The 25976-nt window shown below is 38.8% G+C and overlaps 2 protein-coding genes across 4 annotated transcripts in view; both read right to left on the reverse strand.

Moving 5' to 3' along the window:
• The window catches only part of LOC307015506 (myosin heavy chain, fast skeletal muscle-like), a 77837-nt gene extending 59703 nt beyond the window's left edge, over positions 1 to 18134 (reverse strand). For 2 of the 3 annotated variants that reach the window (XM_079644160.1, XM_079644159.1), the window contains exons 1-21: positions 12689 to 13164; positions 12485 to 12603; positions 12261 to 12410; positions 12018 to 12188; positions 11172 to 11481; positions 10290 to 10378; positions 10125 to 10212; positions 9890 to 10007; positions 9681 to 9804; positions 6286 to 6422; positions 5953 to 6208; positions 5624 to 5866; positions 4880 to 5056; positions 4658 to 4803; positions 4007 to 4097; positions 3532 to 3921; positions 2077 to 2203; positions 1654 to 1772; positions 1383 to 1570; positions 731 to 914; positions 40 to 205 (exon numbers count right to left, since the gene is read on the reverse strand). In XM_079644160.1, coding sequence (XP_079500286.1) covers positions 40 to 205; positions 731 to 914; positions 1383 to 1570; positions 1654 to 1772; positions 2077 to 2203; positions 3532 to 3921; positions 4007 to 4097; positions 4658 to 4803; positions 4880 to 5056; positions 5624 to 5866; positions 5953 to 6208; positions 6286 to 6422; positions 9681 to 9804; positions 9890 to 10007; positions 10125 to 10212; positions 10290 to 10378; positions 11172 to 11481; positions 12018 to 12188; positions 12261 to 12410; positions 12485 to 12603; positions 12689 to 12743 — 3448 coding nt within the window. In that variant the 5' untranslated portion in view covers positions 12744 to 13164. Of the gene's footprint in view, positions 1 to 39; positions 206 to 730; positions 915 to 1382; positions 1571 to 1653; positions 1773 to 2076; positions 2204 to 3531; positions 3922 to 4006; positions 4098 to 4657; positions 4804 to 4879; positions 5057 to 5623; positions 5867 to 5952; positions 6209 to 6285; positions 6423 to 9680; positions 9805 to 9889; positions 10008 to 10124; positions 10213 to 10289; positions 10379 to 11171; positions 11482 to 12017; positions 12189 to 12260; positions 12411 to 12484; positions 12604 to 12688; positions 13165 to 13225; positions 13330 to 13416; positions 13516 to 13706; positions 13771 to 13899; positions 13993 to 14064; positions 14177 to 14264; positions 14293 to 15638; positions 15796 to 15881; positions 16026 to 16906; positions 17119 to 17206 lie in introns of those variants that run through there. The other variant, XM_079644161.1, reaches the window with a different exon arrangement.
• Positions 18135 to 20692: 2558 nt separating this feature from the next.
• Positions 20693 to 25976, reverse strand: part of LOC307015505 (myosin-8-like) — a 30071-nt gene continuing 24787 nt past the window's right edge. The window contains exon 38 of the mRNA XM_079644158.1: positions 20693 to 25948. Coding sequence (XP_079500284.1) covers positions 25805 to 25948 — 144 coding nt within the window. The 3' untranslated portion in view covers positions 20693 to 25804. The remainder of the gene's footprint in view (positions 25949 to 25976) is intronic.

The raw sequence follows: 25976 nt of genomic DNA on the forward strand, positions 1-25976 counted from the left end.
TAACAACATAAGCTTTTCTCACAGTGAGACTTGACTCACGTTGCAGGTTTTTATTCTCCCTCTTCATGGTCTCCAGATGATCCAGCGCTTCTTCGTAGGAGTTCTTCAGTTTGAAGAGTTCGGTGCTCAGAGATCGAGACTCCTTCTGAGCGCTCTCCAGCTCCGCCTGGGACTCCTCGTACTTCTGCTTCCACTCGGCCACGATCTGAATTCAGTGAAACATTATTCTTTTCACCACAAATGTGTCTTATTCCAAATGTTGAGAATATAAGATGGATAAATGGATAGAAGATATTTTTTGTCAAAGGTTTATGATAAACAGATACTGCACAACTTGAAAAATAAGGTAGCACCTTTACTTTGAAAGTAGTAAATATAATTGAAATGTTACTCAAATATTGAAAGAACAATGTCATAAACTTAGATTAGCTAAAGATAAAGAATCAAATAAAAGAAAGGAGGGATAAAAATGTCAGTCTAAATTAAAAATATAAAAAATTCATGATATGCACAGACTTGGCTTGGCAACTGGAAGGTCACCAGTTCAAGTCCCGGCAAGACCAAGCGCTACCGAGGTGTCCTTGAGCAAGGCACCGTTCCCTACACTGCTCCCCGGGCGCCGTTCAAAATGGCAGCACACAGCTCCTAACACTAGGATGGGTCAAATGCAGAGAAACAATTTCCCCACGGGGATTAATAAAGTATATAAAATATTAATAAACGCAAATACCTTGTCAAAGTTCCTCTGCTTCTTGTCGAGGGTAGCTGCCACGCTGTTGGACCGCTCCACGTCCACCATGAGGTCCTCCATCTCGTTCTGGACTCTCTGCTTGGTTTTCTCCAGAGAGGCACACTTTGAATTCACCGCCTCGATTTGCTCTTCGGCCTCTTGGAGACGCTGAACAAGCTTTTTCCTGTCAAAAATGTAACCACTATGTTTAAAAGTTTAAAAGTGCAAAACAATTAAGTGAGTGCTACAGTAGAATGCAGCCAATATGACAGATATTGTCATAATTGATGGGAATTGATGAATGGGTCTGTAATTAAATCTTGTTTTCCTTGGAAATGTCATAAAACACCAGTGATAAATATAATACATTACTATTGCAATATATTCAAATAATAGTCAGTCAGTTTTTTATATATTTAAAAACATATATATGTATTTCCATGTTGCTGGTACACATTGAAGGTGAGACAAATTGAATTTCCCAAACAATGTAAAGAAAGAAAGCCTTGTGGAAATGCAATATAATCAGTAGAAAGAAAATGTACTTTTGAATGTGAAAAAACAAATAAAGAAATAAACTGTAAATTGAGCTCCTTTAGAGCTATCCTATCTATTAGAGACTGTTTGATGTTTGAGTCTAACTGATGATTACTTGGCCTCCTCCAGCTCCTCGGTGCGTTGGATGGCGTCCGTCTCGTATTTGTTCCTCCACAGCGCCACCTCACTGTTGGCTTTGGACAGGCAGCGCTGCAGCTCGGCTCTGGCCTCCTCAAACTGCTCCTTCAGGAGGTCGCAGTCGTGCCGGGCCGACTGCACGCTGTGAGCCAGAGCGTTTTTAGCCTAGAAAGAAAAACAATCAAAACACATTTAATAAGTAATAGAAGCAAAGTAAAGCAGAAAAGTGTTACCAAACCTTTACTGACCTTTGTTTCCTCCTCCACCTGTCTCTTTAACTGGTCGATCATCGTGGTGAATCCCTGCTTTCCTCTAGTCAGCTGTGAGATGAGACTCTCTCTTTCTTCCATCTGTTGGGAATATTCAGCTAAAAAAACAAAATGTCTTTCAATACAAACCAATGGTGTAAGAAAAAAAATTACTTTTACCCAAGTACTGCACATAAGTACAACTTAATATAAAATTCTCATTAGGTAGTAGTTCAGAGTGAGCTCCAACTCAAACACAACATTAGTGCTTTGAACAGCCTACATTCTTTCAGACTACGTGCTTTTACTAAAGTCACTTTATCAATGCAGGACTTTACTCTTACATCATAACTGATTTTGTTCAGTGTGCATCTGAATACTTCCTCTAGATCACTTTTTTTTAAAAGGAGAAAAATACCATACCATTCTCAGTTTGGAAACGAGCCCTCTGATTGTTTAGATCGGACATTTGCCGCAAGTTCTCGTCATTCTTTGTCTTTAGCTCCATAAGTTGATCTTCAAGTGAGCGACAGGTCTTCTCCAGGTTCACCTACAAATGTGTAAAGGTTGTACATTACGCACTGTATTATGTATGTAGGTGAGTATTAATAATGAATTAGCAGCACAAGTGTAGTTACACTTTGGAGGTACTAGTACGTTACTTAAAGGTGCATTTAATTTTGGAGAAACCAGCTCCAATGCGCTAGAATTTGAAAGTACACAACCGGAAGAAATCTGCCCCTTCCTTACAGAGCCCCTCCTCCAACACACACGAACGCGCACATGACCAATGAGGGCACGAGATAAGTTTGTGCACAGATGGAAGGCTGACAGGCAGGTAGGCCATCCAGTTATTTTAGCCGGCCCAGCTAAAATGATTGGTCGTGCTTTTTACAGCGCCACAGCTTCCACAGATTACATTTTTTTATGTATTTTTTGTCAAAGCATTTAATGTATTCATTGCTATCGGTATGTTAAGTGCATTCCATGGAATATAACAAAAAGTGTCCCTGAAGTGAATTACCTACCCCACCTTTAAGTTGTTTCGTTTCATGCTAATTTCTACTCCATAAAACGTAAATGTTTTTCTGCTCTACATTTGTCTGACAGCTTTAGTTACTTTTCAGATTACAGTTTGTCATCCTTTCTCTGTACAGTGAAAACCACGTATCCCCAACGTGTTAATTTTGATAAACTGAAGGAAGAAGTGTTCTTTTATGCATTGCAAACATTTAATTTAAATGAGCCTTTCAGTCTTTAAAAATCCTCTTGGATCAGCTGGAAAACACATCATCACAAGGCTGAGGTCTGCGGTTTTTCTGAGAAATCAATGAAAAGTTGACCTTAAAGAGATCCGTGGTTCTCACAGGACAGGGACACAGCTAAAACCATATGAGGATCTTATTGATTATGGAGGCATTGGCATCTGAAGTGTTTGGCTCAAAATGCCAAACAGATCATTGTAGCATCCCATAATCCCCTCTGTTTCAGCCCTGTTTCAAAAGTGCTGATTCTCTGTTTGTTACTTTGGATGAAAAATAAGGAGCCCCTCCCCACGCCCCTCTGAGAGAGATTTGGATAACAAAAACACAATGGTGCTCTAGGAGGAGATTCAGGTGATAAGGTGGGGGAGGGTTACCTTGGTTGGTAATTGGCTAATGGTTGCACAAGCCAAAAAATCGTTATGACATCATAAAGTGGCCAAAATCTGATCAGATCATTTTCAGACAGGTTTTTATAGAAATGGATCAGGACAAAAAGAGAGAATCTTTTTTCCTGAAACTTTCGGAATCTCTTTACACAGAGGGGACACATGTTGATGTAGAAAAGACATGAAAAAGTGGCTTTTGCATAATAGGTGACCTTTAACAAAATCACCTTAGATTTCGCAACAGTTTCCATATTAACGGACAAATCTTCAATCTCCATCTTCATCTCACTCTTCTCCTTCTCCAGCTTCTGTTTGATCCTCTGGAGGTTGTCGTTCTGCTCTCCCTGCTCGGCCATGCTGTCCGCCTGCTTCTTGCGCAGCGCGGCGGTGGTGGCCTCGTGGTGCAGCGTGGCCTCCTCCAGGTCCCGCCGCAGCTTGATGAACTCTGCCTCCCGCTTCTTGTTCATCTCGATCTGCAGGGCGGAGGCCCCCCCGGCCTCCTCCAGCCTATCGCTGAACTCCTCCAGCTCCCTCAAGAGATCGGACCTCTGCTTCTCAATCTTCGCCCGGACAGCTCGCTCGGCTTCGACTTCTTCTTCCAGCTCTTCAATACGAGCCTTAAATTAAAGAAATACAGCATGCCGTTAGGGTACTGTAGTTATCAGTCAAATTAATTAATTACTTTTATGTGAGTTTTATTACATGGAGCTCCTTCATCTTCTTCTGAAGCTGGTTATTAATCGTTTGCTCGTCTGCAATTTTGCTGAGCAGCTGGTTGTTTTCAAACTCTTTTCTGCAAGGAAAAGAAGATATGAGATGTCATCAATCAAATCCAATTATATTTATATACAGCCTGTAGCAGCCAAAATCATAAAGAAATAAAACTCAAAATAAAACTGCTGCTGAGGCACCAGTTGGAGAATCTTACACAGTGGTAAATGATACAAGACCGGGCAAGAGTCGTTTTGTTCCCTTTATTTCCATGATCCAATATAATTAAACAAAAGTACAATTAACGGTTTTCCATTATTCCTTTCCTGAAGCCTTACCTATGCGCAAAAATGACCTATGCGGCTTAAGCAACATGTGTGAATGTAGCTTAAGCCAGCATTCAATAAGAACTAGGGGCTGACTCAGGCTTGCCTTGAACCAGCCTCTTGTTATAAACTTTATCATGTGTTGCCCTTCATTTAGATGACGGTTTTATCCACCATGAGACTATCATTTCACAGTTTTATTTATGCTAATGGCCAAGGCACAGTCGTTTTTGAAGAGGAAGGTCTTCAGCAGACTCTTAAATGTGAGGGTGTCTGCCTCTCAAACACAAACTAGGAGCTGTCAGTTTTAACTCACTTCTTAATCTTCTCCTCAGATTGTTGTTTGTCATTTTCCAGGTCCATCAGGGATTCTTGAGTAATTTTCAGATCCCCCTCGAGCTTCCTCTTGCCTCTCTCCAGGTCCATGCGGACCTTCTTTTCTTGCTCCAGTGAACCCTCCAGCTTTGAAGCAAATTGTACAAAGTTAATTAAGATATCTCGTAACACCGTAATTGTATTATTGTCTACAATAACTCACATCATCCACTTGCTGCTCCAGCTTAGCTTTAGCTTTGGTCAGAGAGTTGACTTTGTCTTCCTCTGCCTGAAGATCATCCAGTGCTTGTTGATGAGCCTCCTGAAGAGCTCTCTTCTCTTTGGTCAGTTTGCCAATGTTTTCCTCCTGACCAGCCAGCTCCTCCACCAGGTTTTTAACCTGCAATAGGTAGTACGCATTAAATATGAAGAATAAACATGAATTACGCAGCACACACATTTCTCCCAATGCCAGAGAATAACAAGTGTGATCATGAAAAATAGGGCTTAGTAAAAACAATATCATTTTAAAAACAGTCTTGACCACTAATGTATTTTGTAAAAGATGAAAAGGTTAAAAGTGTATCTTTAATCTAAATGTGGTTGCATCTATAACAAATAATAACTACTGTATGTATAATAACAACACAAATAAATAACACTGTAAAAGATACTTATTAAAAGTTAATAAAATAGCTGTAACTATTATCAGCTGAATGTAGGTTAATGAAACAAATTCATTATTATTACAATGTAAACTCTCTTTGTATCAGTGTTTTGTTGTTGTAAAGGGGTTATTTGCAAAAATACAAAGAGATTTATAAAGTGCAACTTGGTAGCTCTGTCTTCACAAAAATCCCATCTGTTGTAACAACGATACATTTCTATAGAAATGCAACGTTTTTCAGAGATACTCGGCTCCATATAAGGAAATATTCCATCAAACATTACCAGAGAAATCACAAACCTTGTTCTCTGTGGCATGTTTCTCCTTCTCCACTTTAGCCAGAGTCATCTCCAGGTCGTCAATGTCCTTCTTGAGTTCAGAGCATTCGTCTTCTAGCTTCCGCTTCTTGGCGGTCAGCTCAGCGTTCATCTCTTCCTCGTCCTCCAGTCTCTCGGTCACCTCTTTGAGTTTGGCCTCCAGCTGGATTTTGCTTTTGATCAAGCCTTTGCATTTCTCCTCTGCATCGCAAATATTTTCTGAGTCCTAGGAGAAATAAAGAATAACGGTTACATTTGATTGTTGAGATGATTTGATGGAGATCAGTGGCTTTTTCTTGCGTTGACACTCACAGATTGTAATTGCAGAAGGAGGTTATTTTTCTCCTGCAAAAGAGAAACCATTTTCTCTTCCAGGTCCTTCCTCTTGGTCTCCGACTTTACGAGGTCATCTTTGTTTTTGACAAAGTCCTCTTTCTTGTTCACCATCTCCTTTTCGGTACCTGTACTCTTTAGAAGCGGCTTGATTTTAAAGAACAGCTTCATCCACGGCCAGTGTTTCACATTCATGAACGAGCGCAAGTTATACTGCAGAATCCAGACGCAGTCTCTGTAAGATAATAGTTTTTAGTCGTTTTGGTTTGATTACTATCATTCTAAAAGAGCATTTTATGATGTTGACCTTACTTTTGAGAAATTAAATTAGATATTTTTTTTCTCATGAGATACCCACGACACACTGCTTGAGTCTGGGTCACGAGAGAGACCAGCTTTTCATCTCGCAGCTCCTCCAGAGTGCCGAGTAAGCCCGCTTTAAAGAAGACCTGCAACAATAGAGTGTGTAGTAATGTGCCATCAGTCCATTAAACACAATGAATAGGCGTCATGTAGAAAACAATATAAGAACCAATGTCCACTTATTTCTGATCCTATCCACAATATATTTTTGTTTTGTCAGAAGAATCAATTGATTTCTTGGACTCACCAATGATTTCCTATTTTTACTCTTATAGTTAAAGGTCCCATTTCATGGCCTTTTCTACTGATCATAATTCCATTTTTTAGGTCTACTAAAATAGATTAATATTGTGCAATTTTCCAAACTCACATTGGTTTTTCATACATACAGCATCTCTGTAAAGTATTTGTATTCACCGGTATTCACTCTCTGTCCTAAACGGCTTGTTGGAGCTCCTGCCCCCCCTCCCTGTGAGCCCAGTGTGCTCTGATTGGTCGGGACGTTGCGAGGCTCGCTGCTCAGTGAGCTGGCTTACTGGTGTGGTTTTCGGGTCGGCGATACAGCGAGACAGCGCGAAACTCATCCTGAGCATGCACAAACACTCACAGCCGAAGTAAAAACAATATGTGTGGCTTGATATTGAGTAAGAAAAAGGTTTATAAACGCTGAGAGAATGGGTCTGCGGAGAGCATTTCTCCGCGATCCCAACTCGTCTATTACCAACAAGGGAGCTCTATGCAAGTCAATGGGACTTCCTGTTAGTTGAAAATGTACGCTAAAGGTCCCCCCACTGTGTTTGATAGTGACGCCAAGGGATCCTGGTGTGTGAGGAGCTCCGCGGGTTGGTCCATTTTAGTTCCGGTAATCGCATGACGTCATGCGGTTCCCGGAAGAAACAAATGGAAAAAGAGAAATCTCCAACAAGTAGGGGTGTAACGGTATACGTATTCGTACCGAATAGCTCTTCGGTTCGGTACACGTGTGTACCAAAGTGTACCGAAATAATATAACGTTAAACGTACAAAATTGAGAACGTGAACAACTTTTTGGAAGAAATCTCAGGTGCTGCGTCGCAGCATTCAATGTAATTTGCTCCCATTGGGTCCAACGCGTCATAGAGCGACCAAGTCATTTAATTGGACGAGAGGCATACAATGAGAGCTGGTCACAGGGATGCGTTCAAATTTAGTCAGTAATTTGAGGAACTGGCGAAATGGCGAACGCAGATAAAGTTGAAGTCGAAAATCCTCCAGCATCATTGAAGTCTCCGGTTTGGGAACATTTTGGTTTCGCAGTTACGTATAAGGATGACGGACAAAGACAGGTGAACCGAACCAAAGCTGTCTGTCGGCATTGTTCAACTAAAATTGGTTACGCGTCTGGCAATACATCAAACTTGCACACTCATTTGAAAAGGCATCACCCGAACGTGAATATCACCGGGACCCAGTGTTGGGACTAACGCGTTACAAAGTAACGCGTTACTGTAACGCAACTACTTTTGTGGTAACTAATAGCGTTACTAGTTACCTATTCCCATTAAGTAACGCCGTTATAGTTACTGTGATTTAAATGTGTGCGTTACTGCGTTACATTATGTGATGGAACTGAACCGAATCGCCCTGCGGATGTAATTTACAGGCGGATACAGTGATGTCCTCTCACAGTACCATGGAAAAGTGAGAGTGACCAGAGAGGAGTGATGATTGGCTAACGCGGGGTAACATTTCAGGGTAAGCCAATCAGAGACAGAGTTGGGCGGGTCTTGCCTTGTGGGGAAAATACACAGACACACAAACACATACACGGCAACGCCCACCACCAGCGCAAACAAACACAATGGCAGATGGAAGTATCAGCGAGAGCAGCAGCGCATTTACAAATTGGAGATATAACCACTATTTTCAATTTGTGGGGATAAAGGACTGTCAAATGTTAACTATGTGCAGGACAGCTAGCATTGTCCACATCGAATAACAGCAATGCCAATCTCCTGAAGCACCTAACTAATGTACATGGGGCTATAAAACTAGTCGCCAAAGACCCCACCGTCTCAACCACCGGAAGTGCCTGTCAAAATGTCTAAACATATCTTTTGTGTTTTATTGTTCCACTACATATCATAATGACAATTGCTACAATGATGGGGAGTTGTCTTTTCTCTTACTGTGCTAGAACAACACAAACACTTGTATTTGTATTGTTATTATTTTTAAAGTAAAGTAAAGTAACTTGTTACTTTTATAATGTAGTAACTAATAAAGTAACTAGTTACTTTTTTGAGAGCAGTAACTATAACTATTACTAGTTACTTTTTAAAAGTAACTTGCCCAACACTGCCGGTACCAAAAGAAAAAAGACTGAAGTGCAAACCCAACTCCCACTAGCATTTAAGCCTCCACCACTCACAAAAAGTTCAGACCGAGCCAAAGCTATTACAAACGCCAAATATCCTTATGTTGCCATGTTAGCAAAGCGCTACCTGGCTGTATCTGCTACCTCTGTCCCAAGCGAGAGGGTGTTCTCCACAGCAGGAGACATTGTTAGCGCCAGCATATCTTCCCTTTCGGCAATCAATGTGGACAACTACATTTTTCTTGAAGAAAACATGAAAATACAATGACAAGCAAGCAAGTCATAATGTCAAGCTGGCTGCTTAGGTACTAGTACAGTACAATTCAAATACAGATTTTTTCAGTTAATCGAAATGCACATTAAATTAACCTTAATGTTTATTTTATTATATTTTGTATGTATTTGAGTGAATATTCACAGTTTAATAATAATTAAAAACCCAAAACTAATATTTTATGTTTTGTGAGTACTAGTAGGCCTACACTAAAGTTCAAATACAGATTATTTCAGTTCATCGAAATGCTGCGCTTTAATGTTTATTTTATTATATTTTGTATTTATTTGAGTTAATACATTATTCACAGTTTAATAATAATAAAAAAATATATATATTTTATGTTTTGTGATCATTTTTTCTGCCGTACCGAAAACGTACCGAACCGTGACCTAAAAACCGAGGTACGTACCGAACCGAAAGGTTTGTGAACCGTTACACCCCTACCAACGAGGCGTTTTGGGGCAGCATAGACAGGTCTTTTCTGTATTAGAGTTTTACTCGCAACAAGGTGTACTTTGAGGGTTTTTGACTCTGCAGACCGTTTACATGCAGAAAAACCTTCATAACACAAGGGGACGGGTAATAACCGGAAAAGCATGACATGGGAGCTTTAAGAGAAAATGCTGTGGTTGAGAGAAATGTTACCAAAGTAAGAGGAAAAAACACAAATTGTTTGTCTAATGTTAACCTTATGAAGCATCTGACACGTACCTTTGTAGCCCCAAATCTGTACTGAGTGTGGTCAACGTCAATTGAACCAAGAAGCTTCTCAGAAGCCTTCTTTCCGTCAATGAACTTTCCCTCGGGAAAGGCACTGGCATTCAGGATTTTGTATCTGTTCAAAATTGGATCAAATGTATATTTCAGAAACTGTATTTGTTTTCCTTATGTTGTTCTTTCAGGTAGAAATCGATGCTGACCTCTGCTTGAAGTCAGCATAAATGATCCTGCTGGGGAATCCCTTCCTGCAGATCCTGATACCCTCCAGAACGCCGTTACAGCGCAACTGGTGGATGACCAGATGATTGTCCGTGATACCTACAATGAAGTGAACATTACACTAGAAGCATATTTCAATATCATGGTTTACATTTTTCAGTGTACCAAACAACAGCCTTGGAATTTGTGGATATGCAATTTCTTGAAAATCTGTACCTGGTGTTTTAATCTCATTTGGAATCAGGCAACGCACAAAGTGTGGATGGGTGCTCCTCAAGTTGGTCATGAGTTTTCCGAGATTTTCCTACAGTAGATCAATGGTCATTAGATCTTAACCGAACAAGAAAGTTGTATCAGGACAGTGTTTTATAAATGTTGTACCCTGAAAACAGCAGACACCGTCTGAAATGAGCCACCCTTCTTCTTTGCACCTTTCTTTGCAGTTTTTCCGCCAGCATCTCCACCTGATTCTACAAAGAAGACAGAAGATTTTGTGGGCATACGCTTACACACCAAGTACTGTGCAGTACTTAGTTCCCAGCAGTTAGTTCCCAGCACTTAGTTCCCCCATGGAATTCACACCGGAATAAGTCCCTGAAGGAAGATTACGCAACTGAAGCCGCTGACGTCACTTCTTCTTCTTCTGCTTTGGGTTTACTGGCAGGCCGCAAACAACTTCACGGTGTAGGCCTATACTGCCACCCGAAGTCCACTGCCGGAAGACCCGGAGTTGGGGACTGGCTTCAGTAGAAGCTGCTGGGACTCCCAGCAGCTTCTACTGAAGCCTTCCGAGTAAATCGCCAGAACGTCGACACCTCCTCATCACTCCACCCCTCACATGTTTTTTGTTGTGTTCCAATAAGTTAGTCTCTCTCCATTGGCGCGCTGGGCTAATGCTAATAATGCTAATGCCAGCAAATACATGGCGGCTTCACAAAACTTTTCAGAGTTTTACGGGGCATGGTTTGCAATTCGCCCAGCCAATCAGAAATGTGAACTTTTTTCTCCCCAGGAAAGTACCTGCAATCTAGCAGGGACTGAACATGGGGGAAAAGTTCTCATGAACTAAGTTCTCTTTTTGGTGTGAACGCAAAATCCCAGGAACTAAAAGGGAAAAGTTGCCTACGGGGAAAAGTACTCCGGTGTGAAAGCGCCTGTATGAAACCCAGAGGTTGTTAGAGGTGTGGTTCAAATAATTGCCACCTCAGAGTCCAACTTGTCTTTATTAAGACTTAAGTTTCAGTCTTTCTGCAAATGTTGTACCTGCATCAGTGGCAGAAAACGAAGCATACAAGTAAGACAGCAATTTCATTGATGACTTCTGGTAAAGCTGCACCACAGACTCATTCAGAGGGTCTTTGTTCTTCTCCAGCCAGCCGGTGATGTTGTAGTCCACGGTGCCGGCGTAGTGCAGCAGAGTAAAGTGAGCCTCAGGCTTGCCTTTGACAACCTTTGGCTTTTGGAAAGCAATGTTTTTTCCGAGATGCTGGTCGTAGAGTTTGTTCTTAAAAGAAGTGTCTGATGCCTTGGGGAACATACACTCCTCTTCAAGGATGGAGAATATGCCCATTGGCTGTTGAAGGAACCACATACATACATTAATCATGGTGACTGAAGGGAGAACATTGTATGGTAGAATGGACATAACCATTCAAATTAACTTAGCAGGATGGTTAAAGCGGCCATCTCTATGTATACCGTTGACATTGCGACCGTTGTAGTGGTCATACTCCTGTAAACTATCCCCCCCTACAGATGGCTGCAGACTAACTATGTTGAGGTTTGGAAGTAACAACATAAACAGGCTTTGGAGAAGAAGCTAGCCAACTAGTAACTAGCAGATAGCTTGCTAGTCAGCTACTGTAGCTTGCTAATTCTTCTTATGCTTTGATTCTATTCTGGTTGTATAAAAGTAGTTCCACACTTTTCCCAGTGAGGTGCAACCAAAATGATGTCTTAACTGAGGTGTGTTGTCACCATTACAACTTAACAACAATGTCTATTTGCTTTTGTACTAGTCAGATGACCACAGATCCAGTTCAAGGACAATTATTATACTTTTCTATATAAATAAAATAGATAAACTAATGTGTTTTATATAAATCTTACCCTTTCAATTAGCTCAATGCAGGCCGCCAAGTCCATACCAAAGTCAATGAACTCCCAGTCAATCCCTTCTTTCTTATACTCCTCTTGCTCCAACACAAACATGTGGTGGTTGAAAAACTGTTGCAGCTTCTCGTTGGTGAAGTTGATGCAGATTTGCTCCATGCTGTTGTACTAAAGACAAGTATTAACACATGACATATCAAAATAAAACTGACCAAAATAAACCTAATTATCCAAACTCACATCAAATATTTCAAATCCAGCGATGTCCAACACCCCAATGAAGAACTGCCTTGGTTGCTTTGTGTCAAGCATTTCATTGATGCGTATCACCATCCATAAGAACATCTTCTCATAGATAGACTTGGCCAGGGCACCAACTGCATTGGTGACCTACAAAGGATATTTTGAGGATGAATGTTTTGACCTATTTATCTATATCCTGTATATTGGAAATCTCAAAGTACCTGGGGGACTGTCTGGCCTTTGGTGACATATTCATTCCCCACTTTCACTCTGGGGTTGCAAAGACCATTCAACAGGTCAGCAGAGTTCAGAGCCATTAGGAAAGCCACTTTGTCTGCCACTGAGACAAAAAAATTTTTGTATTAATACCTGCATGTATTCATTATGAACAAATAAACTACTACAACTAAATTGAGAAGTCTTACCCTCGGTGCCGTCGGGCTCCGCCTGCTCCTCCCTCTGCTTTTGCTTGAACTTCATGTTCCCATAGTGCAGCACAGCACCGGTCAGCTTGTAGATGGACAATTTCTCATTGTGAGTGAAGCCCAACACATCAATGGCAGTCTGTTAAACAGAGTATTAGGGTGGAACATTTTTTTTTTATCTTCCTAAATGGCCACCATCAGAACAGGAAATGAAACAGTGTTGACTGCACTGGCGTATAAAAGTCGTAATTTTAATCAAGTTTTATGTATTCTATTAGCTCCCATTTGAGTTGAATACATACACTTTATGAATTAGCAAATACAGGAGCACCAGTAAGACTGCCTTGTTAATGAATCAGAAAAACACTATAAACAAACTTATAATCTCTAAAACAGACAGTGTCTTTCTTTTCACTGTTTCAATTATCACCAAATCTGGGTTGGTTTGAAAAGACCCCATCATTTCACAAAGATAATCGCCAATCACCACACTCTAATGTGTAACCATCTGAAAGTGATAGACAAGAGATAGATCACATCAGTAGCCACCAGCTCTTCTTTGTCATCGATGCTGGCCACAGTGATCTGTCCCTGACTGATCATGGGGAAGTCATACGGGTTTGTTGAGATGAGAAGCATTTCTGAACATAGAAACAGAAACTTATTATCATGAATTTATTCAACAAACTGTATCTTAATCTGATACAGATATGATGTCCTCAGCATACCTATCAGCTCTGGTTTGTGGCCAGTAATGATCTGATAGAAGATGTGGTAGCTCCTCTCTTCAGTCAACTGGAAAGTCACTCTTGACTTCTCCAGCAAATCTATATTGAATGATATAACACATTATTCTTTTAAAACTAAATAAACAAATGAATAGATAAACAAATAAAGTATAACTTGAAATACACTTGGTATCAACTGGTATTAGTCTCATCATTTTACACACAATTAAAAGCCCTAACTTTACTTATACATTTTAATGAACATTTTTACTGTGTAAAAACAAACTTACAGGTTTCAATATCCGCAGAAGCAAGTTTTCCCGAGGTTCCAAAGTGAATTCTGATGAATTTACCCTATGAAAGATCATACTGTGAAATTCTTCTGCTCAGGTGAAAAGTTTATAAAAAAGGCTTTGAGATGAAGGCTATTCTTGGATCTACTGTCGCTTGTTTGAAGCCTCCATTTTGAGAGCTGATACTTACAAATCGTGAGGAGTTGTCATTCCTCACAGTCTTGGCATTCCCAAAAGCCTCCAGCAAAGGGTTCGCTGAAATAATTTGATCTTCCAGCGTCCCCTGGAAGACACAGCCACCTTCATCACATTCCTATTTTTTATTTTCTATGCTTATATCTTGTTGAGGGATTACCTGTATTTTGCTAGATGAGAGCTCTTTCTTGTCGCCTCCAGCCACTGCGATTGTCGCAAAGTACTGAATGACACGCTTGGTGTTGACAGTCTTCCCTGCACCAGATTCTCCACTGTGAATACAGAACAAAAAATCATCCTGTCTATTTTTTATGGACTGAATTATAAAATACATTTTGACTAATACGCAACAGGACTCACGTGATCAGGACAGACTGGTTCTCACGATCTGTTGATGATAAATCTTAATGTCAGTGACAAAATGACTTAAAGGCCCCGTCATTGTGAGCAATGGGATCCTTTATAAACACTGTTATACAGCTGTGAGGGATTTCATTATATCTTTAGTACCACTATGTTAACCCATAAGGACCCACCGTGACACAGGTGTTACATGACATTTACATTTTCTGGAAAGTTCCTTATACAGCTTTAGCCTTGTCTATATCCAACCGAAGTACCTAAGTGACACACCCTGAACAGTCTGGTGGGTCATGGGCCAGGTGATTTTTTGTTCCCATAACAACATGTTCAAGATGTCCATGTGCCAGACTAACACATGTGACATAACGAGCTACATTTCAGAAGCTTGTTTTTTGTAGCTAAAGGTAAAATTCAAGCCATTTAAGAATTAAAATGCTTACTGTACATAACATGTCCTTTATTACATTTAACTTGTTGTGGAAACATGTCTTTATCAGATTGATATGAAACAAATGAGATAAATAACGCTGTGACACTAATGTCACATCGGGACATTAACCTTAAACTTTCACAGTAAACCCGGAGTGACACATATGTCACAATTAGAAATATGATTATGATCTGCTCAGTTAATTTAGATGGTTCAATGATATTTAGTTAATATATTCTTTATTCTCCAATTCAAAGACTGTTCAAGCTAATTTAAACCAAGAATCCAAAAATCATCCTCATTAATTAAAGGTGGGGTATGTAATTTATTTCAGAAACACTTTTTGTTATATTCCATGGAATGCTCTTAACATCCCGATAGCAATGAATATCTTAAGTGCTTTGACAAAAAATCCATTAAAAAATGTAATCTGTGGAAGCCGTAGTACTGTAAAAAGCACGACCAATCATTTTAGCCGGCCGGCTAAAATAATTGGATGGCCTACCTGCCTGTCAGCCTTCCATCTGTGCACAAACTTATCTCGTGCCCTCATTGGTCATGTGCGCGTTCGTGTGTGTTGGAGGAGGGGTTCTGTAAGGAAGTGGCAGATTTTTTCTGTTTGTGTATTTTCAAATTCTAGCGCACTCGAGCTGGTTTCTCCAAAATGACATGCCCCACCTTTAAGTTATAAATAAGAGTTACTTTACTATTAACGCACAATGTGACATATATGTCACTTTTCAGATCTTTGGCACTATGGGGGGTTACTTGTGTATGTGGTCTATTTACGGTAGTCTAAATTATGCTCCCCTATTTTCCCCGAAAGTAGAAAAGGGTCCGGCTTCTTATGTTCAACATTAAAGGTCATCATTATGTTATAACAAAGACTCAAAGCTCTGTTATTCTGTGAGAGGCTCAAATATGTCCTCCCTCTTTCTTACCTGCAAGCATATTTTGATATGCATTATCAGAGACGGAGAAAATATGTGGCGGGGCCTCCATGCGCTTCTTCCCTCTGTAGGCCGAGACCACCTTTGGGTCGTACACCGGCAGCCACTTGTAGGGATTTACAGTGACACAGAAGAGCCCAGAGTACGTCTGCAGGTGGAAATAAACAGTGTGTGAGGAAAGAGAGTTCAGAGAATCAAATAAAAAATTGTGAAAAAGTCACTTTCATTACTGACATAAATCATCCACGCTGCATAACGATCTTTGAGGTTAAACAGCACAGAGGGCTCGTTGAGGTAGGTCATCATGGCCATGTCCTCCATCTTGTCATATTTTGGGGGATTCATAGCATGGCAATCTTCCTCCTTGACTTTTACAATCTGGAAAAATAAAGTGAGAAGAGGATATGGAATTATATGTATTCAACAAAAGAGGATATTCCTGCTGCAGAAGCTTTAGATCACATTAAGAAAAGTATCTTTGGCTTCTACAAAGTTCACCATGGTACAGAATGATACATAGCATAATTTAAAACATTCAAATATACAGTATACAAAAGTGGAAATGGGCATGTAGCGAAAATGTTGTAAAGCTAAATAACTAGCAGGATTCAGGAGAACCAATTATATAAAATTAATTTAAATATAAATGTATACTTTGCTAAATTTCAACACACTTCAGACTGTATGGGTTTTAACTAATACAATACAAACATCACTTTAAAATTAAGAACACTTATGGTGTTTGGCTGCAATCAAAACCATAAAGCTATTAACCAATAAACAATTGTATTTTCTAGGTCAGAGTAAAACAAGTATAACTGTGCAGGGATTGTTTGACAGGATAAGTTGTAATACTACGTGGCACTGATTGGGACAACCCATACCTAATAATCCTGCTACAATGGCTTGTTTAAAGGCACATTTTCTGAATACAAGCTATGTGCATTACTTTATGGATTGAGCATTTCCATGCTTTCAAAGTATGTATATAGAGCATGCACCTACAACAGCATTATGATACAAAATAGACATGTATATCTCATTTTCTCAAATATAAGACCTTTAACATAAAAAATTGAAAGAAGTCATGGCATATTTTTCACAAATCATATAATCTTCTTGCTACGCTAACCAGTTTTAAAGCGTGCTGAAGTGTTTTTTACATTCATTCCAGGCAGCTGCTGTTTAAATTATAATTTGTGTATGATAAATGTAAAGTTTCAAATTATGTTTGAGCATTAATTCCGTTAGACATGTACCTCGTCAGCTTCAGTTTTCACGGTGACTTGGTCACCTTCTCTGTTCTGGATGACACCCTTGATGTACAGCTGCTTGGGCTCGGGCACAAAGCAGGCCGTTCTGGCATCAAACGGGCGGTTCTGCGCCTCAATTCTCTCCTTCTCAGGTTTGCGGAGAAAGACGGATGCAGGCCCAAATTGGGCCATCTCAGCATCCGAGCTCATGTTGCTACCTGGAGATTTAAAAAAAGCAAAAAGTGAGTTATTGCAAACAATTAAATAAACCAAAATAATTATTTATCTAATGTATGTGTTACTTACCGGGTTAACAGGACCCAGTAGAGTTGTATCAGAGCCAACAATGTTGACAGATGCCACACGGGGAAATTATAGACCAATTGTCAGTGAATGGCAGGATGCTAAGTGAACACCAGTGGGAGGTTGAGTCTCCTTTTATCAAGACGAATGTGCTGCTGAAGCAAACCAGATGCTCCCATGGCACAGGATCTTGTAGTGGTAATAGGAACATATCTGTGGTGGCAGGTGATAATCCTCAAGCACTATTTTTACATGCCTTTCATACTGTCAATAACTGTCATTAGCTACTTAACGTCTATGTGTTTACTGACTACTTAGCTTTTAAATGAGTGATGAGCTTCTTCATCAATGTATTTGATGTTAAATTTGGATTTAGTGATGTAAATGTTTCATTGTGTTTATTTATGGGTATACACCAGACGTAACTTAGACGTTAGAACTTGACCTGATGCATCATGACCTTCACCACCTGCTCATTCACCTCCAGGGCACCTTGCTGAGATTAAATGGATCAAAAAGCAGACAGTTGTCAGTACAATGTCGACATAACCTTTAAGGAATGTCTCATGAAGAATGAACTTTTATCTACAAAAATCAGTTATTTATTTTGGGGGAACTCTATTGAACTCTACTGTACTTGATTTCAAAGTGTAATACTTATTAATATCTAATTAGGGATGATAATTCATCATACACATTATCAAGTTGTGAAGGTTAAGTACTTCACTTCTCTGATATAACATGCAACTCATAATTCTACAAGCAGACACTGCTCATTATTATCACTAGCTACACCTGCACGGCAGTTGGTCAATGGAACAAAAGGGAACCTTTTATTTTTATTTTAGTAGTGGTTTTCTTAAGTTGCATTTTGTATATCCTAAATCTTTAGACTCTCTGTGATCCACTGATATCACTCAATAAGACACAATCTACTGTAATATATGTATACGAATAGGGTAATAAATGTTGAAGCAAAAATATTTAGTACAAATAGTTTTTCTTTAAGAAAAACATTTATCAAGGTTTGAGGATAGCTTAAAACTGTCTAGATTATTTAAAATTATTTCTATTAAAAATGTTTTCAGTAACCAAAAACAAACAAATAGAAGAAAAAGTGGTTCATCATTATAACGATTATATAACAAATATTAATGAAGTGTATATGTTAAAACATGTAAAAAGAAAACAGAAATGGGCCAAGAATAGGACCCTGTGGCACACCACCAATTACAAAGGCCAGATGAAGATAAAGAAGATTACATCGTGATGTGACATTCATTTACTACAAATGCTCTTTTATTCTTATGCGTTTTGAATTGTATTCCTTTTATAATTATTCAAACCATTAGTAATTGTTCTGCAACATCTCTTAAGCCATGTATTCAATGCCAAGGTTAGAGGCAGCCAGCCACCTTGAAGGAAATGGTCTGGTTTGTCTGTTTTGTTTACAAGTTAACACATAATGGTGTCCTGTGTAGGATCACACGACGACAGCTTTGCTACCACATTTAGAATAAGCAATGGAAACCGTCTGTAACTTGAGCTCTCATTATTTAGGGGGAGCAAGTATGAACAGCGGATTGTCATCATGAAAATATATCAGCATCATAGCTTAATATCCAGCAGTAAAGCAGAGTGTTGGTTTTGTATCAAGAAATCACAAGGAGAAATTAAATCAAAGCTTAAAATCTGATCTTTGTTAGAATTAACTACCTCATGCGTGCCAATTATGTTTCTTACCAACTGGTGAACATCAAGTATTGATCAGCCTGCTCTGATTGGTTAGCTGGCCGGCTCTGTTGTGAATTGTCAACCGCTTAGAGATGTCCCGCCTCTTAGCTTATGACGTACAATGTATTGCAGCGCTCGCCAATAAAAGCATGAAAGTAACAGCCAGGGAGGGGAGTGAGTGGTCGAGAAAATCCCTCTGGATTCAACTTTGTGATTTTAAACTTTGCAAACATTTACATGCACAAACACACCTATTACAATACCATAAAGGGAGACTCCCAAAAGCATAATAAAGCTTGCAAAAAAGCGACTTGAAAAATAATAATTAAACCTCTTGCAACTTGACTTGGACTTTACCACCATTGACTCAAGACTTTCCTTGGACTTGAAGCCCTGTACTAGAAAATTCCTGATGTGTTCCACTAAGCACAACAGATTAAACATATTTTATGTAAATTACAGTGAACTCATTTACTTCCTGACTCATCAAATGTTAACGGTCAAGTCAGCACTTTCCACTTTGTTTTACCAGACAGTATCCAATCAAGTTGCACGAGAGAACCATAAACAACTGCAACGCTAAGTGCCAGTTGTAAAGTTGGTACATAAAACAATTTCATTTGCGAACAAAAACAATGCAATACCAAGCCAAAAACAAATTTTAAAATAGTTAACGTGTGGGTCAGAATTGGTGACTTATGATTTGTTTAGGATTCAAAACTCAGAGTTCGGACTTGAGACTTATACTAAGTATTTTAATTTAATATTTTTTGTTACATTTGTACACTGTAATGTTCTTGGTTTACATATTCTTGCCACCAAAACAAACCTCCACTGTGAGAGTCACCCTGCAATGTTGATGAAGTGGTAACCTGTGTTTGTCCCTTGCTCTCCACTTCGTGTGAATGACCTGTCAGCTCCTCAAGTACCTCAAGTACCTCCTGTCCTCCGCTTTGCACTCACTCCTCTCTCTGAGGTAAATGTCATGAACATACCAGCTGCTGCTTATTACTGCACAGTGGACAGGAGAGAAAATATGCGGATTTTCACATGGTTTTCTAAAACGCAAGGTTTACAATACTCAAATGACAGGCCTGTTAGTATTTAGGTTTTTAACAGTTTTCAGTTAAAGCTGTGAGCCAATACTAATGTGATTATTTACAGTTGAATTGGTGAGACTGCAGTGTAAATGACCAGGTTTTCATTATCAGCTGAGAGCTTCAGTTTTTAGTGATAAACAACAGTGTGGTAGCACCATCTGAATTTGTAACCATGCTTGTTTATGCAGTGATATGTTTTTCTCCAGTTAAGCAATTATGACCATGTTTGTATTACTATAACATATGAGCAATATGTATTATCAATAACATCAAATATATATATTTTTTAATAAAATGTGTACAAAATCCAAACTCTCTGCTTCTTCTATTTCTTTAGTAAGTCGATTTAAAAAGGTACTGGGAAAAGGATGTACATGTGGTAAACAAATTAAACATTGTACATTTTAATTTTTTCAAGTGGAATAATGTTCAACATGAATATGGTGTCTCCATCTTTTGGCGATCTATTTTAACTGCAGGCATTGAGACAAAGCTAATGGAGACTCTTTTTTTAAATGTAAGATACATTTGAATAATTCTTTAGCCTTTTACAATCAAAACTGATATGAAAAAAATATATGTCACTGTATTTCTTTTTATTTTAAGGATTAAATATCCAAGGAGATAAAAAAAACTGTTCCGACTGCAGGCAGGATTCATTTAATAGTATTATTTATTTCCCATAATGTTCAGAGACACTGATTGACAGGCATGCAGAGAGCATAGTTTTTGTCTGGGTAACAATGAAGTTTTAGTTTGGGTCGGTGCGTAAATATCTGCAGATCAGACACTATTCCTGGAGCATGTTGAGCTGTCTCTGTTTGCTTTGCTCAGTCCTCACTGATCCCAGGCTTAACAACAGAGAGAATGGAGAGCAGATGAAGAAACTTAGTTTTTCCCATGTTGATTTAACATCTCAGACTAGCGAGTCTATATTTATATAGATAGTCAGTGACAAAGAGTCTAGTTGGTCCACACTGAAATATCTCAACAACTACTGGATGGGTTTTCAGTAAACCTTCATGCTCCCCAGAGGATGAATACTAACAGCTTTGGTGATCATAAGACTCTTCCTATAAGGGCACCTATGGTTGACACTTTTAGGGATTTGGGTAAAATGCTTTGAAAGCTATTGGAAGGATTGCCACGAAATTTGGCTCAGATATTCATGTTGCCCAGAGAACAAACCCACATGACTTTGTTGATCTCTTATCTCTAAGGGTCACCAGTGGACTTGACTTAAAATACTTAGGTTTTTAACTGAATACCTGCAAAATAAGTGACATTCCCATCCATCTTCTCCCGCTTATCCGTGGTCGGAAGTGACATTCCCAAGAGACACATTTAAAAATCAATGCGACAAAGGACAACATACTGTATGCAGTCAGGTCAAGGACAAACAAATAGACTGGCTCCTATATTCCCCACAATGCAACTTCCCTTTTATTTGAATAATATGATGTTGCATAGCATATGACATCAGCTGCTTATATAATAATAATAATAATAATAATAATAATAATAATAATAATAATAATAATAATAAATGTTATTTCTATAGCGCTTTTCTTGAACCCAAAGACGCTTTACATTTGGGAGGGAGGGTAGACAAACAAAACATATATATATGACATTGTAGCTCACATTACATGACATGTCACTTGTTAGACGCTTTTATCCAAAGCGACTTACATACTCAATACTGTGGGTAATCCCCACAGGAGCAATTTGGGGTGAAGTGTCTTGCCCAGGGACACAACGACATGCTGACTGCAGTGGGGTTTGAACCTGTTCCGAACACCAACGCGCCACAAGTTTCCCGTCTTACTTGAAGGTCAGTTTTTTTGATTGCTGCCACAAGTTGTACAACTATTAGGTCAGTGTATGTTTTGGTCATTGGATTTTCTTTTCACAAAAGGATATTCAAAAACCAAAAACGACTGGATATTTGATTTTCGTTTTCAAATTGAAAAACCAAAATTTAAATACAAGGCGTTTTTCTTTATCATGGTCAAAAATGGATTTACTAAACTTAAAAAACGGGATGATTTTCATTTTTTACTTCTCAAAACAAAAAATAAAATCACTAGAAAACAGAAACAAAAAAAGCCCCGTTTTTTCATATAGATGAGTAACAATTGCGTCACTTCCGGGCAAAAATAACGGCTCCGCCCACTTTTAAGGGAAAACAATGTTGTCAGTTGAACGGGGGTCAATACAAATTTTGAAGTTTTTGCCAATCCGATCAGAAATGTAAGAAAACCGGAGATTTTTGGATCTTCAAAGAGCCCGATTCCAATGGCCAGACAGGCAAACAATTGCATTAAGCCATTAGAAATCGACGATCGGGCTCGATATATGGTTAAATATAGCAGTAGGCTATTTATTTTCATAGATGAGAGTAACATCTACGTCACTTTACGGCCCCGCCCGCTTTTGGGGGAAACAACGGCTGTCATTTGAATGGCGATCGAGCCTGAAGCCACAGAGATCTTCTGTTACTGTCCTTTCTTCTTAGAGGAAGTACAGAAACACGTAACTCTGGATTTGTTTTAATATTTGAGGTGCAATAAATGACACAGCAGATTTTTGGCATGATAAAACTATTATGTTCCGCCTCACTCATGAGAGTAACAGCTGGAGAAATTACAGCCTCGCCTACTGATTTTAATTTAACCATATATCAAGACCGATTGTTGATTACCAATGATCGAATGTAATTGTTTGCCTGACCGGCCATCGTAATCGAGCTCTTTGAAGATCCAAAAATCCACGGTTTTCAAAAAAAATTGATCGGATGGGCAAAAACTCCAGAATTTGTATTGACCGCCATTCAAATGACAGCGTTGTTTTCCCCCAAAAGTGGGCGGGGCCGTATTTTTTGCCCGGAAGTGACGTAGGTGTTACTCTCATCTATTCTGCTACCGGAAGTTGTCTTTCAAATTAAGAGCGCAGATGAGATTTCAACTATACAGCAATTCTGCACTGTGATTCTGCAGTGTGGTCAGCTCAGCCGTCTCTCGAGTTTGTTATTATTTTTTCTGCCAATAGTTCTTCGTGAGATCGATCCTGTTGGACTCAGTAGGCTAGTAGTGAAACTACTCCCACAACAAGTACTATGAAGTACTTACTTACTGTGTACTTTTTGAGTAATCCTCTGTCAATGTCCCCTCCTGAGTACAATAATGCATGTTTCTCTGCTATTTTTGAATCAGCGTTAAAACACCTTTCTTCATGAGACTGATATTGTTGGACAGAGTATTTTAAGAGGATGGTAGACATGATATCAGCAATACTTCCAGTCAGTAGTCCGGCAGCAGCATGTTTACCCCTTGGAAAGTCTTGCCCGCTATTTAAATTGACTTTGATTGAAGTTAATAACAATATTGATATTATATAGATATAGAGATATGCATATTTGATGCAGTCTTTCTGAACACTTTTAAAATACTGCAAATTAAGAGTATTTGTAATGTTCTGCATAGATAGTGCCCTAATTTGAAAACACGTGGCAGCTTTATTAATACAGCAGATGAAAAGATTTGTGGAAGGATAAATACTTCATGGGCTTCAATGGCTCTCTAGATAAAGGGTGTTTTATGGTTGCTTGTATTATCCTCAGATAGTGGTTTGTTTAAATAACTAGTGACATTTTAATAAATATAGCAAAAAAGGGCTCCAAAAAAAGGCATATATCCTGGCCGGCTTAGCCAGTGTGTATTTGTTGAAGCACCACAAGATTAATAGTTTATGAAGTACAATTCTGGGCCATTGATTGTGTCATTTCTCCAAACACATACAGTAAAAATGCCTGTTTTTGAAGACTTAAAATCGTGCAGGAAAATTTGTTTACATTGTATTATACTTAAAGACAGGACTATTCAGTCAAGAGAAGAGAAAAAAGGAAAGAAAATTGTTATAATGGGTGATGTAACATTACTGAGTCCAACAGGATCAATCTCATGAAGGACTATTGGCAGAAAAAATAATAACAAACTGGAGAGACGGCTGGGTGACCGCAGTGCAGAATCGCTGTATAGTTGAAGTCTCCTAACAATGTTGTCCATTTTAGACACAGGCCTATTATATTTACAGCCCTTAATAACATTCATTATCTGGGCTCAAAGTGTGTATTGGCCGTTTTCATTGTGATTGCTAAATTCCCCTTGATTATAATAATCACGGTTTCTTCAACAGGATACTGTCGGGATTCAAAGTGTGATTTTAGCATAGCCTACGAGTGCTTTTGTTTTGAAATCACTTCCGTGAGTTTCGTCAGCGCTCTTATTTTGTAAGGTTACTTCCGGTAGCAGAATATGAAAAAAACATAAAAAAGGTAGTTTTTTAAGTTTAGTAAATCCATTTTTGACCATGATAAAGAAAAACGCCTTGTATTTCAATTTTGGTTTTTCCATTTTAAAACGAAAATCAAATATCCAGTCGTTTTTTGTTTATGAATATCCATTTGTGAAAAGAAAATCCAATGACCAAAACATACACTGACCCTCAACATCTTTCTTACTGTGCAAAATGTCTTTATATTTGGTGACTTTTATAACATTTCTGGCTGTGTCATAAAACTGCCATAAAACTTAATAAAAAATGTATTTTCCACTTTCAGTCAAATCTTTTAGCACGCATATGCATCATAATTGTTACTGCTAAATATTCATACATTTTTAGAATTTCAACCCTTGAAATGCCCATTTGTTTAAATAATGCCAATTGTTGTCGTGAAAAAATAAACATTAAATGTCTTTCTTTTATTAATAATAAATGCTTGGGGGATATTTTACAACTTGGGGTATCTTAATGATTAGCAACAACATTGATATGGTTGCATGCATCAAACACATAATACAGCGAACAGCATGTATTTGTCCTATAGGGCAAAAATTAGAATATGAGAAAATCTCTTTGCAAATAATAAAATAAAACCATTTTGAAGATTGAAAGCCATATAAAATAAAAAAGTAGGATTTATTTCTGTCATAATGGCTTTAATTGTTTTTAATTATTGTCTGTAAATTCTGATTGTTTGTATTTTGGCTACACAGGTTCAACCTCAAAAATAAAATATTCTCTTTTAATGAATAAGGTTTAAAGAGCAACTTCCAGGTTAAAGACACCTGTGAATAAATGTGTAGGAAAATGATGAATACACTAGATTTTCCAAAAAATGAGCAGCAAAGGGGGGGGGGGGGGGGGGGGGGGATGGGGAGAGAGATGTCATACGGTTTCCTGATAAAGCTTTGGAGAGTAGGTGCTGCAGGGAGGTGGATGCACAACGCACCCAGGAACGAACGCTAGCTCCGGTCCTTTTTACTGTGGACTCGATGTCCTGACAGGCTGGTATTTGTGCAACCTGCACAAACACAATACTGCACCATGATTACAAATGGTGAAATACAATGTAAAACTACCGAAAAATACCAGCTCACTAAAACACAACCACTCAACTCAACGCAACTACTAACTATACCCGCGGTCAGAGAGCGGAGATGTTTACCCTTTGTTATGTAATTTGACGCATGACCTTAAAAAAAAGCCGTTTTTAAGAGCAGAGCTCAAAATTGCTCCTTTCCCTCTGAATTCCTGCCCTTATGTCTCGTAAAACATATCAAATCCTACATTCACTTTTTTAATTGTAATTTTCAAGCAAGTTTAAGCACAAATGTAGAAAAAAAAAAAACCTGCAAGATGCTCTTTAAAACCATTCAAAATATGATATAATGAGAATAATTGGTTGTCACTACAGTTTAGATTTCTATTCCCCTTTACCAACAACATCACGGCTCTTTGATCGTAACTTATTCAACTGGGATTCTGCCGTGTCGGCTCGTTCCTCCGCTTCCTCCAGTTCATGTTGCACCTTTCGAGCTTTCGCCAAATGGACGCCGGTTTGTTCCTCCTGAGTGTCATAGAAAATATCATAAGTC

Source organism: Notothenia rossii (assembly GCF_949606895.1).
Source record: "Notothenia rossii genome assembly, chromosome: 8".
NCBI lineage: Eukaryota > Metazoa > Chordata > Actinopteri > Perciformes > Nototheniidae > Notothenia > Notothenia rossii.